Source organism: Myxocyprinus asiaticus, chromosome 46 (assembly GCF_019703515.2).
Source record: "Myxocyprinus asiaticus isolate MX2 ecotype Aquarium Trade chromosome 46, UBuf_Myxa_2, whole genome shotgun sequence".
Classification (NCBI taxonomy): domain Eukaryota; kingdom Metazoa; phylum Chordata; class Actinopteri; order Cypriniformes; family Catostomidae; genus Myxocyprinus; species Myxocyprinus asiaticus.
Window position 1 is genome coordinate 18814001 of NC_059389.1, and position 15726 is coordinate 18829726.

At 35.8% G+C, this 15726-nt stretch overlaps 1 protein-coding gene across 1 annotated transcript; it reads right to left on the minus strand.

Annotated features, from left to right (window-relative positions):
* Window positions 1-6920: 6920 nt before the first annotated feature.
* On the minus strand, window positions 6921-12662 carry si:dkey-42p14.3 (EF-hand calcium-binding domain-containing protein 10). The gene is made up of 4 exons (XM_051690454.1): window positions 12560-12662; window positions 12287-12451; window positions 7411-7501; window positions 6921-7099 (listed from the first exon to the last, which is right to left on the minus strand). The coding sequence occupies exons 1-4, from the start codon at window positions 12660-12662 to the stop codon at window positions 7057-7059; spliced, it is 402 nt and encodes a 133-aa protein (XP_051546414.1). The 3' UTR covers window positions 6921-7056.
* Between the last annotated feature and the right edge of the window lie 3064 nt (window positions 12663-15726).

Genomic DNA, 15726 nt, shown 5'->3' on the forward strand with positions numbered 1-15726 from the left:
ATTTAATGTAACTGAATCAACGTGACTACATTAGTGTACTCCAACAAAAGTAATTATTAAAGGAATGTTCAGGGTTCAATACAAGTTAAGCTCAATGGACAGCATTTGTGGCATAATTTTGATTACCACAAAAAATCATTTTGACTCAAAAACGGAACAAATACAGTTACAGTAAGGTTCAATGGAAGTGAATTGGGCGTGCCCATAAACATTAAAATACACACTGTGACACAAAAGTGTAGCCCCATTTTAGTGTGATAAAATCACTAATCTGTGTATAGTTATATATCCAATATTACAACTTTGTTGTTATGACAACGTAACAATGATCGGGTAATGTCTTACCGCTGGTAAACCCCTGATTTATCACACTAAAGTCATGATAGCATGTATAATGTTTATGTCTTGTGGCTGTACTTTTGAAACAGTGTTTATATTAATGTTTATTGACTGGCCCCATTCACTTCCATTGTAAGTGTCTTACTGTGACCAAGCTTAGGGATGTCAAAATTCAAAATCAAAAGTCAAAATTATTTTTGTGGATATCAAAATTATGCCGCAAATGCTGTCGACTGAGCTTAACTTGTACTGAACCCTGAAGATTCCTTTAAGGGTTAGATCAAGTAGAAACAGAAAGGAATAATTCACACAAATTTGAAGCTCTAAAAATCACATAAAAGTAATCCATAAGACTCCAGTGGTTAAATCCATGTCTTATCAATCAATCTAATCCGTTTTAGGTAAGAACAGACCAAATCACTTTTTTTCTGCAGTTTCTTGGCACGATCAAGGTTTCAAGCTTGATTACGCTTATAGTGCTTGATGCATGCGCTGAGCGCTAGATGGTTCTAGAAATCAAACCAAGGAGACTGCAGATGTCAAGATTTATGTGAAAAAGGAGTTATATTTTGATCTGTTTCTCAACCACACCTATCATATCGCTTCTGAAGACATGGATTTAACCACTGGAATCATGTGGATTAATTTTATGCTGCCTTTATGTGCTTTTTTGAGTTTCAAATTTTGGTCATCATTCACTTGCATTGTATGGACCTACAGAGCTGAGATATTCTTTTTTTTTTTCTTGCCATTTACTTTATTTACAGACTATACCCTTGATATATTTTTTCTGATTAACAATTTTTTTGATTCACATAAATGTACCTCATAGAACAAAACTTATATACATAGAATCAATCTTAACCCCAACTATTACTCCTCCCCCTCCCAATCCCACCCTAACCCCAGCAACATAACAGTGGTCTTAAATGACATAGACACACATGCACACACATAAAAACATACAAAATAAATAAACAAATAAAATAAAAAAACACAACAACAATAATCACACATCCAAATACCCACCCCATTTCTCCACGAACACTTTATACCTCCCCGTTCCTCTGAATGTAACTTCCTCAAAGGCCGCCACCCTTCCCATTTCCGAGCACCACTCCTGAAAAGAGGGTGCTCCAGCCAACCCCCAGCCCCTCAAAATGATCTGCCTGGCGATCATGACACTGGTTAAGACCCAATTCTTTATGTGTCTACTTACAATGTCAATGATTGCCCCATCACACAAGATACAGAGTCTGGGGCAGAATAATACCTGAATACCTAACACCTCGCATACCAGACTCTGCACCTTTAACCAAAACTTTTGAATTTCAACACACCCCCAAAAGACATGGGTTAAATCGCCATATTCTGATTGGCATCTCCAGCAGGTGGGTGTGTATTTAAGACCAAGCCTATACAAATTAGATGGGGTCCAATAGAACCAATGTAAAATCTTGAATTGTATAAGGCGCACCCTTGCATCTCTAGATGCTGTTTTTATGTTTCTTAAAATCCTAGCCCATTCTCCCTCTTCCAATTCCAGGTCTAAATCCCTCTCCCATAATCTTTTGAGAGTGGTTGAAACGCTGTCCCCCAGACTCTGAATTAATAAGGAGTAATACACTGATGCCTCATGGCCTTTTCCAAAAGCAGAAATCACCTCTCCCAGAGTATCTGCCGCTCTAGGGGGGTGTATGCTATTCCCAAAAATAGTACAGAGCAATTGTCTTAGCTGAAGATACCTAAAAAACTGAGATCTGGGGATCCCAAAATATTGAACCAAATTTTCAAAGGATCTCATCACACCACTCTCATAAAGATCACCGAGTGTATTAACCCCCTCACAATCCACTCAGACCAACAAAAATTGGACTTATTAATGCATAGTTTGGGGTTTAGCCATAGGCTCGAGGCAACATTTATAAATATCTGAATTAAACACTCTGGACACTTTTGTCCATACTGAGTGCAAATGTGAAAAAATGGGGAGTGATTTCTCCGGTTAGTTTGATGGAAAGGCTTTGCAATGGCAAAATAGGGGCAAGAAGTTCTTGTTCAATGCAAAACCAGGGAGGGGCTCTTTCAGGTGGAAGCGACCAATGAGCCAAATGTCTGAGACCGAATGCATAATAATAAAACAGAATCTTGGGTAGGCCTAGCCCACCTTTGTCCATCGGCCTATGTAACTTTTTAAAATTTAACCTGGCACGCTTACCATTCCAAATGAAGGACTTCGCTATGCTATCAAATTGGCTGAAATAAGAGAGGGGGACATCTATAGGGAGAGACTGTAACAGGTAGTTGAATTTTGCAATACAATTCATTTTAATTACATTAACCTTCCCAATCATCGATAAGTGTAATGAAGCCCACCTGGCCACATCATTCGAAAACCTTTTTATTAAGGGATCAAAATTAACTCTTACTAAATCAGACAAATTTGCTGGGAATAAAATTCCCAAATACTTAATGCCCTGTTTGGGCCACTGGAAGGCGCCCGGCTGGAAGGCCGTTACTGGACAGTACACTGTCAAAGCCAAAGTTTCGGATTTAGACCAATTGACTTTGTATCCTGAGAATTTGGAAAAGGAATTAATAATTCTGTGGAGGCAAGGCATAGATCTAGTGGGGTCGGAGACGAATAATAAAATATCATCTACGTAAAGCAGAAACTTATGCGCCACACCTCCCGCAATCACCCCTGGAAAATCATCCTCCATTCTTATCGTGGCTGCTAATGGTTCCAGGGTAAGACAGAACAATAATGGGGAAAGAGGGCAACCCTGCCGGATGCCCCTATCCAGAGTAAAATAATCTGAAATTAGTCCATTTGTTAGTACCGCTGCTACAGGGTGTCTATAAAGTAACTTAATCCAATAAATGTACATTTCCAAAATCTTAAAAAGATAATCCCATTCTACCATATCAAACGCCTTTTCGGCATCAAGTGAGATGGTAGCGACTGGAGATTGATCATTTGCTACTGACCACATGATATTGATGAAACGCCTAATGTTATCAGAAGAGTTACAGCCCCCAATAATCCCCACCTGATCTATATGTATAAGTGATGTCATAACTTTACTTAATCGGTTAGCAAGGATTTTTGACAAAATGTTTACATCTAACTGGATCAGGGAAATTGGAAGGTAACTTTTACACTCGCTTGGATCTTTGTCCTTTTTAAGAATTAGACTGATCCGGGCTTGTGTCATGGTTGGCGGGAGCTTTCCATTCTTTAATGATTCCGTATAAACTTCTAACAAAAGTGGAGCCAGTTCTGTAGCATAAGATTTGAAAAACTCAGCGGCAAAGCCGTCAGGCCCTGGAGCCTTGCTTGTAGGCAGGGCCTTAATTACCTCATCAAGCTCCTCCAAGTTTATCTCAGAATCAAGAGAATTTTTTTGCTCAGTCGTCAATTTAGGGAGTTCTAATGGTTCCACAAAGTTTCTAATATCTTCATCAGTAGATGAAGATGTGGAACTATAGAGATCAAGGTAGAATTCTTTAAAAGCATTATTAATATCAATGGCCGAGGTAAATATTTCACCACCTGCAGATTTCACCGAGGGAATGGTAGAAAAAGACTCTCTCTGCTTTATATATCTAGCCAAAAGTTTTCCTGCTTTGTCCCCCGACTCAAAGTATGACTGTCTTGCCCTGAATAACCAAAACTCCACTTTCCGCGACAAAATAGTATTATATCTATATTTCAATCGGGTCAATTCTCTGAGGCCATCAGATGACAAATGGCGCTTCAGCTCTGCCTCTGCACTTTTAATATTTCCTTCCAACTCCACGAATTCTCGTGCTTTGGATTTTTTGATGAATGAGGCATACTGTATGATCCAACCCCTAAGAACCGCCTTAAGTGCCTCCCAAGCCACACCCACAGAGAATACTGAGGACCAGTTGATCTCCATATAAACATTGATTTCAGTCTTTAACATTTGTTGAAATTCAGGATTTTGCAAAAGGGATACATTAAAGCACCAACTATATGATTTCTTTTTCTCTATATGTGGCAACACCACTAAACTCACCAGGGCATGATGTTGGTTGATGACTAAGATGTTTCCAATTGAGCAATCAACAACAGAGCTGAGATATTCTTATAAAAATCTTTGTTTGTGTTCTGCAGAAGAAAGAAAGTCATACACATCTGGGATGGAATGAGGGTGAGTAAATGATGTGATAATTTTCATTTTTGGGTGAACTATCCCTTTAAGGTATAACATTTGCAGGTTACCACTTACATTTAAGTTATGCTAGACAAAATGTTCTAGCCACTTTTGTAATTAATAAAAACATTTTAGTGAAAGTATGAAGTGAGCTCCTCTTAAGCACACATAGGTGTCGATGAGTATAACCACAGGTGTAGTTCATCACATTAACTATGGGCATGTTCAACTACATTTGACAACCAGAATGTCAAATCTTTTTCTGTATTTTTATTTTTTTAAATACCACTTGGTATGATTTTGTTTTCAAATGAAATGACATTTATACATTTTTAAGTCAGGCTTAAGTGTTCAAATATTTTTGGGCCACTCTGTGTGGGCAATGGTAAAAGTTCAATATCAATCTAGGGCATATTCAGGTGTAAAGAGTGTGAGTAACTCAGGGTGCTGGGCAAGAGAGGAGAGTGTAAAGTTAATGGCTTACACAACCCACTTTATATAGGAAGTATACAGGCAATGGTATTTAATGGCCTTGGGGGATAACCAATAGCCAACTATTTTAACTTCTGAGCAAGTTTGTTGTTTATTGTTATGTCAATACTTTAACTGGCTGTACTGCCAATGTATAAGTCTGCAGACATGCAAGAATGATATATGACATACATTGTGCACATATAGGTTTCACTTTAATTGTATAGACACACAAGGTTAGGGGTGAGTGCCCATTGTTCACTTGCATAATAATTCAAACATACACCAGGTCATTGTAATTTTGTGATATGTTCCTTTCTCTGTTCATTCTGCATTGAAATATATTGCACCCCTATACCACAGCCTGGGGCTGTAACAACATTTTTCTGATATTGCATCAACTAATTACCAAAATAAATGCTAATTATTTTGATATGGTTAAAGGAATAACACTATTTGTGTTACAGTATTTATCTCAAAAACTTTGCTTCAAGCACATGTTACAGTAATATGAAGCTCATGTCTATAATGTATGAGAAAAGACACAAGCTCAGTAAGTTTTTCTCAATCGCTTTGGCTAAATCCTTGAATGAGAATTATTTTTTTCAAAACAATAAGCTGAAATCTCTGAACAATTAGTTTCTTGTTCACACCAGATTTGAATTTCTTATTCATTTAAGCAAATTGCATGTGTTTTGGCACATGGGTGCAAAAGAGTAAGTACAATTGTCTTCAATTTGCACAATAACTAAATGCACATGGCTTGCTGATCAAAAATGATGAGCTGATTCTCATACTCTTCACAACTTCAAAGCATTCTTTCATCATGTAAGCCATCACATGCAAAATGATCCATTCAGTTATCAAAATCTGTCAGACATACATGTATATTCCATAATTATCTATGACGTGGAATGCTTGTGATGTCTGCTAAATCTCTGGCCAGACCAACAAGAGCGACAGGATGTCCACCAAGAAGATGGGAACTTGCAGTGTTACATACTGTGAGGAGGTACAATTTATTGTTTTTTACAGAACTACCGCAGGTTTTTTCCATTGCGGGTTTATGTTTTTTGTTTTTTTGCATGGATGTCATTTTGTGGCAATTTTCTGTTCACTATATATGACTTTACATGGAAGAAATGTGTAAAAATGGACATGCAAATGTGAATTTTCTGTTTACATGTAACATTGCTACAAAAATAAATGTACTGTATACATACAAATGTGCATATCCTTTTTCTGTGTACTACAGTACTGTAAAGTATTGACATTTCCCAGTAAACGTTTACCTACTGTTGAACTCAGTGTGATACACAATAGCATTCAGCTAGTCAAAACTGAACTGTATAGTACAGTAAGCAGTCAGTGCAACAAAAAAGTAGAACAAAAATGAAATTTGTATAAAACAAACATTTCCAGGGTTGACTGTCATGGTGAAAAAACATCTAAATATTTTGACCAGTACGACTCACACGATGACAAAAACTTTTCATTTTGGTGGCACTGGCCAATTTACTGACACAATAACTAGGTTTTGAAGCATGAATTAAATGTTTTGGGTGAGTTACTACGTTTTTGCAGACATGCAATAGAGTTGTGATGTCCCAAAAAACAGTTGTGACAACTGCACTTACAGTTTAGAGAATGTTAAGACTGTTTCAAAAAATGAGCCAAAGCGATTGAGAAAAAATTTAATATCTGTATCAAGAGCTGGCATCCTTCAGCTGCTCCTAAATTAAAAAATTAACACTTTAAATCTGAGGTCATGGTTGCAACCGTGACATGCTCACTCAAACTGGAATATTTAGATACTTGTTTTGTTTTTTTTAGCCTAGATTAGATAGATAGATAGACAGACAGACAGACAGATAGATAGATGGCATGGTGTGGGACATGTGAAAACTTTCTATTTGCACAAGGTATTTGGTTTATTTCATATCACATTTTAATACATATCTGGAAATGTTTTCCATCTAAATCACTATTTTAATATAAAAACAGTTATAAAGATGCTTATTATGCTAATAAGAACAGAGATGTCAAATTCTCCAAAGAAAACCTATGCCTGGAATGTTGCTGTACTTCTGAGCAGCCCTTCTTTCCTATCAAGACAAGAAGATCTGGATAAGCCATGAACAAAATACAGAAGCAAACTATTTAAATTTGTAATGTTATGTTACCCAGCAGACTAATCTATTTTTTGCAATTAGGGTGTACTCTATCAAACACAAAACATTCAAGATATAACATTTTGCTGACATAGTCAAATATCTAAAAGCAATACATTCTGTAGACCTACTGAATGCATTATTTATAAGGTCTCAATTCAAAACCCTTTTGAAAAAAATCACATATATAGCTTTTTCAGTTCGAAGCACATCCTTTTCAAATGATGTCATATGGTTATACTTACGCCTCTCTTATGAATGTCTCCTGTGATATTCTGTCATCACTAGTTCCATCTGGGAACTCATTGAAATTCTTGATACCAAGTGTCTTCAGTGCTGTGGGAATGCAACAATACTAATGTATGTTGTGCTTATCATACCACGTCAGACTATTACACCATTAGTTTCGTTTTTATACCCTTCAACTGGAAACAAATTAGGTTTATATGGGATTATTCAGTTAAGAGTAATGTATTTCTAATGCAGCAGTGTATTCGGTTAATTCTTAGGAAACACATGCCATTTGAGCTCTGTTTGTTTCTCAAGGCCTTACTACTTATTTATCAGAATCAGAATGAGCTTTATTGCCAAGTATGCTTACACATACAAGGAATTTGTCTTGGTGACAGAAGCTTCTAGTGCACAAACAATACAACAAAAAGACAGAGATAATAAAAAAATAGAATAAAAATAAAAAGCGAATAGAAAATGCAAGTATATATAGAAATACACAATAAGACAAATATATATATACGTATGTACAAATACAAATCTGTTATATACAAGGGAATGTAATGGCAGAAGAGGTAGGATATGTTGGATAAATATAAATAGACTAAGATCTGAATTGCACATACTTATTGCTCAATGGGGCAGTTTTAACTGTTCATGAGATGGATAGCCTGAGGAAAAAACTGTTCTTGTGCCTGACGGTTCTGATGCTCAGAGCTCTGGACCAGAAGGCAACAGTTCAAAAAGGTAGTGGGCTGGATGAGTGGGGTCCAGAGTGATTTTTCAAACCTGGAAGTGTAAAGTTCTTGAAGGGAGGGCAGGGGGCAACCAATAATCCGCTCAGCAGTCCGAACTGTCCTTTGTAGTCTTCTGATGTCTTTTCGTAGCTGAACCAAACCAGACAGTTATTGAAGTGCAGAGGACATACTCAATGACTGCTGAGTAGAACTGTATCAGCAGCGCCTCAACTGGCGAAGGAAGTACAAACTCTGCTGGGCTTTTTTCCCAATGGAGTCAATGTGGGTCTCCCACTTCAGGCCCAGTGAGATGGTAGAGCCCAGGAACCTGAATGACTCCACTGCTGCCACAGTGCTGTTCAGAATGGTGAGCGGGGTCAATGTTGGGGTGTTCCTCCTAAAGTCCACTATCATCTCGACTGTTTTGAGCGTGTTCAGCTCCAGGTTGTTTTGATTGTACCAGACAGCCAGCTGATCAACCTCCCTTCTGTATGCAGATTCATTGTCATCCTGGATGAGGCCGATGACAGTAGTGTCATCTGCAAACTTTAGGAGCTTGACAGAGGGGTGCTTGGCAGTACAGTTATTTGTGTACAGGGAGAAGTGTAGTGGGAAAGGCACACATCCCTGGGGGGCACCAGTGCTGATCGTACAAATGCTGGAAGTGAATTTCCCCAGTCTCACTAACTGCTGCCTATCTGTCAGAAAGCTGGTAATCCACTGACAGATAGAGGTGGGAACAGAGAGTTGGTTTAATTTTGTCCAGAGAATAGCTGGGATGATGGTGTTGAAAGCCGAACTGAAGTCCACAAAAAGGATCCTTGCATATGTCCCTGGTCTGTCCAGATGTTGCAGGATATGATGCAATCCCATGTTGACTGCATCATCCACAGACCTGTTTGCTCGATAAGCAAATTGAAGGGGATCCAGAAAGGGTCCAGTGATGTCCTTCAGGTGGGCCAACACCAGTCTCTCAAATGACTTCATGACCACAGATGTCTTCCAAATTAGGACAGCACATCTTCTTTAACGTTGTTACATTTGTACACCAACACTGTTGGGGAGTAACGGATTACATGTAACAGGATTACTTATTTAAAATACAAAATATAAGTAACTGTATTCCACTACAGTTACAATTGAAATCATTGGTAATTAGAATACAGTTACATTCAAAAAGTATTTTGATTACTGAAGAGATTACTTTGCATTTTATTGTCGTTTGTTTCATTTAATATTTAGTCCTTTCAGATGGAAAACATTTATACATATAAATGATGTGATCCAAAGTGCATTTGAACAGCGGTGAAACACTTTCTTATGATGTGTTACATTCATACGAGCAGACAGAGAAGTAAGTTTGAAGTAAGTTTGGAGCACAAAAAATAGAAATAAACCTTGTGTAAATTGTTAGCTTTACGCTAAACTAAAATGCTATTTCTAGCCATTTAACATGCAAGTTACCAGGCACGATCATATTTTTTATCAAGAAAATTCACGTTGGATCATCATTTTTTCTAGTAAGACCTTTGTTATTATGGCAAAAATCGTATTCTTGATAATAATTTTTGTATTGTTTTCCTGTACAAATATCTAAAAATCCTTAAAACATGATCAGTTTAGATTTATCTTGTTTTAGAAACAAACTGCATAAGATATTTAGTTTTTCAGAGAATGTATTTTTAACGTGTATTTTGTCTTACTGTACTGGCAGAGTTTTTATAGTCAAAACAAGTGAAAAAATCTACCAGTGCTGAAGAAGTAATCCAAAGTATTTAGAATACGTTACTGACCTTGAGTAATCTAACGAAATACGTTACAAATTACATTTTACAGCATGTATTCTGTAATCTGTAGTGGAATACATTTCAAAAGTAACCCTCACAACCCTGTACACCAACTTTCACTGATGTAAAAGCATTTAGGCCTAAGGACATTTTTTGACACATTCAATTCATTTTTTGTATAGTGGCCAAAAATGTTTTTGTTAAATAAAATATTTAATTATATTTTTCAAAGCTTGGTTATCATTACAATATCAGCCAATATGCATGTCCCCATTCATCACCATTACATTTTAATGGATTAATAATTTTATTGCATTCACTGTCTGAAGCAGTGTCAAAGGAAGTTCAACCTGCCACAGTAGCTGCTGACACAGTTCTACTCGGCCGTCATTGAGTCTGTCCTGTGTACATCTATAATTGTCGGGTTTGGTTCAGCCACTAAATCAGACAGAAGAAAACTACAACGGACAGTCAGGACTGCTGAGGATTATTGGTGCGCCCCTGCCCACCCTCCAAGACCTATACGTCTCCAGAGTGAGGAAATGTGCAGGTAGAATCATTCTGGACCCCACACACCCTGCCCACTGCCTCTCTGAACTGTTGCCTTCTGGCCGGCGCTACAGAGCACTGAGCACCAGGACATCCAGGCACAAGAACAGTTTTTACTCTCAGGCCATTTTCCTCATGAACAATTAAACTGCCTCAGGACTCCCCCATAGTGCAATAATGTAAATACATATCTCATGCACGTATGTAAATTCACATATTTAATTCAATAACTGTACATACCCCTAACTTGCACATACATTACCACTTGCATATGTACATACGCCATTCTATGTCCTATTATTTGTATGTCTATTTATACTCTTACCTTGTTTTATATTCTGTGTCTCACTGTAATGTTCTGTGTGCACTTGTTTCTCCTATCACCAAAAAAAAAGAAAATATCCTTGTGTACGTGAGAACACTTGGCAATAAAGCTCATTCTGATTCTAATTCTGATAAATAATTTATAATTACGGGGGCAATATTTGCCCCCTGTGTTTGATTCTCAGGAGCATTTCTTACCTTTGTGAGGGCAAAGTTTTTCTTACTATATAAAAAATATACTGGGAGTCATTCTTTTTGGTAAAGTGCCTAAATGTAACCAGTTTATTAACAAGAGATAAAATGCATAACTAGGCCTTGAATAGAATATTAAGACCTATCTCAGATGTTACAAAGAGGAATTCATTATGAGGGCAGTTTTTACCCCAACATTTTAAATTATGGGGGCATTTGTGTCACTTTTAGTGGTATTTTTGACCCCCCCCCCCCTCCAAAATTATCTCATCACTTACTCACCCTCGCGCCATCCCAGACGTGTATGACTTTCTTTTCTCTGCTGAACACAAATGAAGATTTTTAGAAGAATATTTCAGCTCTGTAGATCCATACAATGCAAGTGAATGGTGACCAGAACTTTGACGCTCCCAAAAAGCTCATAAATGCAGCATAAAAGTAATCCATATGACTCCAGTGATCAAATCCATATGTTCAAAAGCAATATGATAGGTGTGGGTGAGAAACAGATAAATATTTATGTCCTTTTTTTTTATATAAATTCTCCTCTCTGCCCAGGTGATGAAGAATGTGAATTGCCAAAAACACAAGACGACAAATGTGAAAGTGAAAGTGGAGATTGATAGTAAAAAAAGACTTCTCACCCACACCTATCATATCGCTTCTGAAGACATGAAGTTAACCACTGGGGTCATATGGTTTACTCTTATGCTGCAATTATGTGATTTTTGGAGCTTCAAAATTTTGGTCACCAATCACTAGCATTACAGAGCTGAAATATCCTTCTAAAAATCTTCATTTGTGTTCAGCAGAAGACTAAAAGTTATACACATAAGGGATGGCATGAGGCTGAGTAAATGATGAGAGAATTTTCATTTTTGGGTGAATTTTTCCTTCTTTTCTTTTTAGATAATTCAAAATTTGTCTTTGTCTGTTTGTTCAACACTGTTATGCTGTGACATTTCCATGGCTTTACATTTTTGGCATCATGTTTGAGGGAGTGACATCATAAAAGTCTTTCTGACCACATGGTTCAGTCTTTATCAATATTTGAAAATGGTTACACTTGTATTAGCCTCGTCAAGTACTGAGAAAATCACAGTGATCAGTTTTGTTTTGTTTTTCTCGCCACATAGTAAACAAAAAAAATATTGACTGTAAATAATGTGGTATAATGCAAAGTTAAGTAGTTATTAGACTTATTCTAAAATAATCATGAGAATGACTGAACAGCTGTTTACTGGTATGAACACTGAACAATGTTCAAAGTCATTTACCTCTGAAACATTCTCAGTAATTACCTTCTTTGTACTGACCATACGTGATGTAACCTTGATGGGAAGGATCCAGGATTCCGAACAGTGCTTCTAAGTTGGAGTCATTAAAGAGACATGGACTGTCCCCTGGACGAAATTTGGACACTTTGAGCTTTTCCAACTGGTCAATCAGAAATTCCCTAGGGCGCTCTGTGAGGGCAGAATCCGTCAGATTGAGTGTCACCAAGAGTTTTCGTTTTGACACAATTTAGAAGAACAAGACAGCATATCATTTAGCAGACACATTTGCCATTATACCTGGTCTGTAGAAGAAAAGCATGCTAGTTAAATTATCCATCAGGTCACTAATGTTGTGTTTCTTGAGGTATTCTGCTGCCTCTTGCTCTCGTGGCGTTGACATCTTGGGCACTTGCTCTTTGTCCGTCTTCTAGTTTATCACAGGTTGCTATGATACCGCGCATGCGCAGTGGAGGTTATAAAAGTGCGACTTTAAATCGACGAAATAGTTTTTGTTTATTGTAATATAACTGTTTGACAATTTGTTTGATTAATTATATCTTGAAGCATTTTGCGTCAATTCCATTTTGATCATTAGTTGTGTGACATGTTTCTCAGCCTGTCATTAGAAACTGAAGGGAACTGAAATCAACCTGTGGTCTTAAAAAGTGTTAGTACGTATTTTGATTTTATTTACATAAGGTCAAAGTTATGTCCATCAAACATAGCATTAGATTATTTAGGATACATTGATTTAAAATCATTTAATAATTACGATTAGCTACTTTACCCATCAAAAAATGGTTTTAACAGAAATAATAGCATACAAATCCTAAATATTCTTAAATGAATGTTTGATACAAAACATTTGATCCCGTTGATGTTGAATAAGCTTGTAAGGAAAAAAAAAAGTTTTGTGAGTGTGCCTCATCCAGCCAACTGTTGCTTGTGAACTCTGTGGGATGAAGAGTTCCAATGGCAGTGAAAGGAAAAGCAGTTCATTAGGCAAACAACGTATCCTACCCCCATTTATTTACTTATTTATTTGACTACAAGCACATAAGTCATGTATACATTATATGAGAAATACAATTAAATTAGCTTTGTTCTCAAACAGTTTCATCGTATGAATTAAACACTTGCGTAAATTATTAGGTAATGTATTTTAATTATTAATTCATTCTTAAGAAGAGAAATGTAGGATTACATACAAAGCTGTGTATGTCAAATAAACAGCATTACCAAAAACAGAACAAAGACAAAAACTTACATTTCCTCAGGAATCACTAAAACGTTTCCAACAATGTATATATATATATATATATTTTTTTTTTTTTTTTTTTTATCAAGGTAAGAGTATGATTTGATAAGCAAGCATGTTTCATTTAACAGTAGAGAAATATTTAAAGTTTGACTGTAAATACTAATAGTTATCTCAATAATAACAATAAAAAGTTAACAACTTAAAGGTGCACTCAGTAATTTTTGTCTTTGTGTCATCTTGGTCTTACACTGACTCCTAGCGGCTTGGATGCAGCATCATTTTAAATCAATAGTTTACAGTTTCAGATGCCATTGTAGAAATGTAGTATTCACAGTCAGCCATGATTACTTGAATCAATGAGTGAAAGTGTAAAATAACAGGACAGTTACTGAGATTAAGTGAATAGTATTCAGCTGGTCATGTGATTCTAACATGGCAGCCCCCAGGTGCGGACCCTCTCCATGTAAAATAAAACAGCTTTTATAAGGTTACTGATATGACTGGAGTCTTCATTTTAATGTGAGTGCTCATGATTTCCTCCATATATTGCAAAATTACAATTCATGTCTTTAGGAGTTAAACTTTTTTAATGAGTGCACCTTTAAGCTTAATTTGTTTTTACTATTCTTACTAGTTTTAATTATGTTACCACTCAATCCTAAAGTTTATATATATATATATATATATATATATATATATATATATATATATATATATATATAAACATTTAAGTGGTCCTAATTGAACAGTACTTGAAATATCACATTTTGGAATCATAACTCAAATATATACATTCTTTAAACTTTGACTTCGAGTACTACTGACTCAAAATTGTGTGGGATACCCATAAGCCCTTGCGTTTGAATAAATTATGTATGTTTGAGATAAGAGAACATATGGAGAAAAATAATATTAATTCATTAAGATATATATAGTTTTCATTATTATGGCTTTTGTTGTTGTTTTGTTGTAGCTGGTTGATAGTTGTGAAGTAACCATTAGGGTGATTAGTGTTAACTCTGGTGAAGTTGGAGCCTGTTAAATTTAAGTAATCTTCCTCTACTCAGTTGTACTTTACAAAACTGCAGATTTATGTCCACTAAGAAGTACTGAGAAGAATCCAATGAGCCATATGGCCCGTGTTATAATTTGAGAAAACAAACAGTGATGCTACTTTCCTTATGATACGGGTAACATTGTATAAGACATGTTTAACTTCATTAAAAATAATTAAATAAAAAAAATTATACATTAATCACAGATGAGTTAAGTTTAAATTTAACTAGTTAACTGTACCTAAATAATGAAGTTCACTTGACTTGAGTCAAATAAGTATGTTTACTTAAGCAAAGGCATGCAAACTGATTGCCTTAATCTAAGTATGGTCAACAAATTTTTTTTATATTACATTAAAGTTTCTTCAGGCTGAAAAATCCACTGCTCTCTGTAAACAAGGTTTGAAATTGTATTGTTAAGTTGTCGCCTAACAAAGTGAAATAAATTAATTTTTAAAAACTACTACCCATGTAACTCTTTTCCTACAAAATTGGACATCTGTTCTCAGTGTTCACTCCGTAATTAGAATCTAGAAACTGTAACACGTTTGTTTTTTAATGTGATGTAAATGAGTTCTGTAAAGAAGCATCTCTTCTTGTTTTCTCAAATTATAACAAACTTTTTATTTTTAAGATTATGACTGTATTGTTTTTTAATGGATTTGCTGGATTGGATGTGTTGGATATGTTAAAAGTGTTAACCCTTTGTGGACAGTTTCACATACACTAGAGCAAGGTTACTGCTTCAAACCCCAACTAAATTTAGGCTTTCTGTTTTTATTTAAAATGATTTAATTTCTTCCTTTGTTCTACCTCAAACATGAAAGAAAAGTGTTTCAAGAGTGTGTTATCTGAAGGTGTTTTTAGTGTATTATTAGTAATCTACATTTAATTGATGTGTTTTTTATTATTTAAAATATATATTTTTTTCATTGTAAGTTATGTATGTGCTTCATTTTTATTATTATTATTATTTTTTTTCATTTGTTTATTTTATGTTGTATTAGGCTGGCTCTGTGCTGTACATCCCCTGTACATTTTCTATATTCCAAATAATAATAATAATAATAAAAAGCTTTTAAAAAGCATTTCAAAATAATTTCTCCGATTGAATAACCTGACGTATGTGTGACATCATCAGGCAGCGA

Coding starts and splice junctions, on each gene's coding strand:
- si:dkey-42p14.3 (XM_051690454.1), bottom strand. CDS start 12,662: ATGTCAACGCCACGAGAGCAAGAGGCAGCAGAATACCTCAAGAAACAC. Junction 12,452..12,559: donor GCTTTTCTTCTACAGACCAG/GTATAATGGCAA, acceptor CTGCCCTCACAG/AGCGCCCTAGGGAATTTCTG. Junction 7,502..12,286: donor GTATGGTCAGTACAAAGAAG/GTAATTACTGAG, acceptor GCATTCCCACAG/CACTGAAGACACTTGGTATC.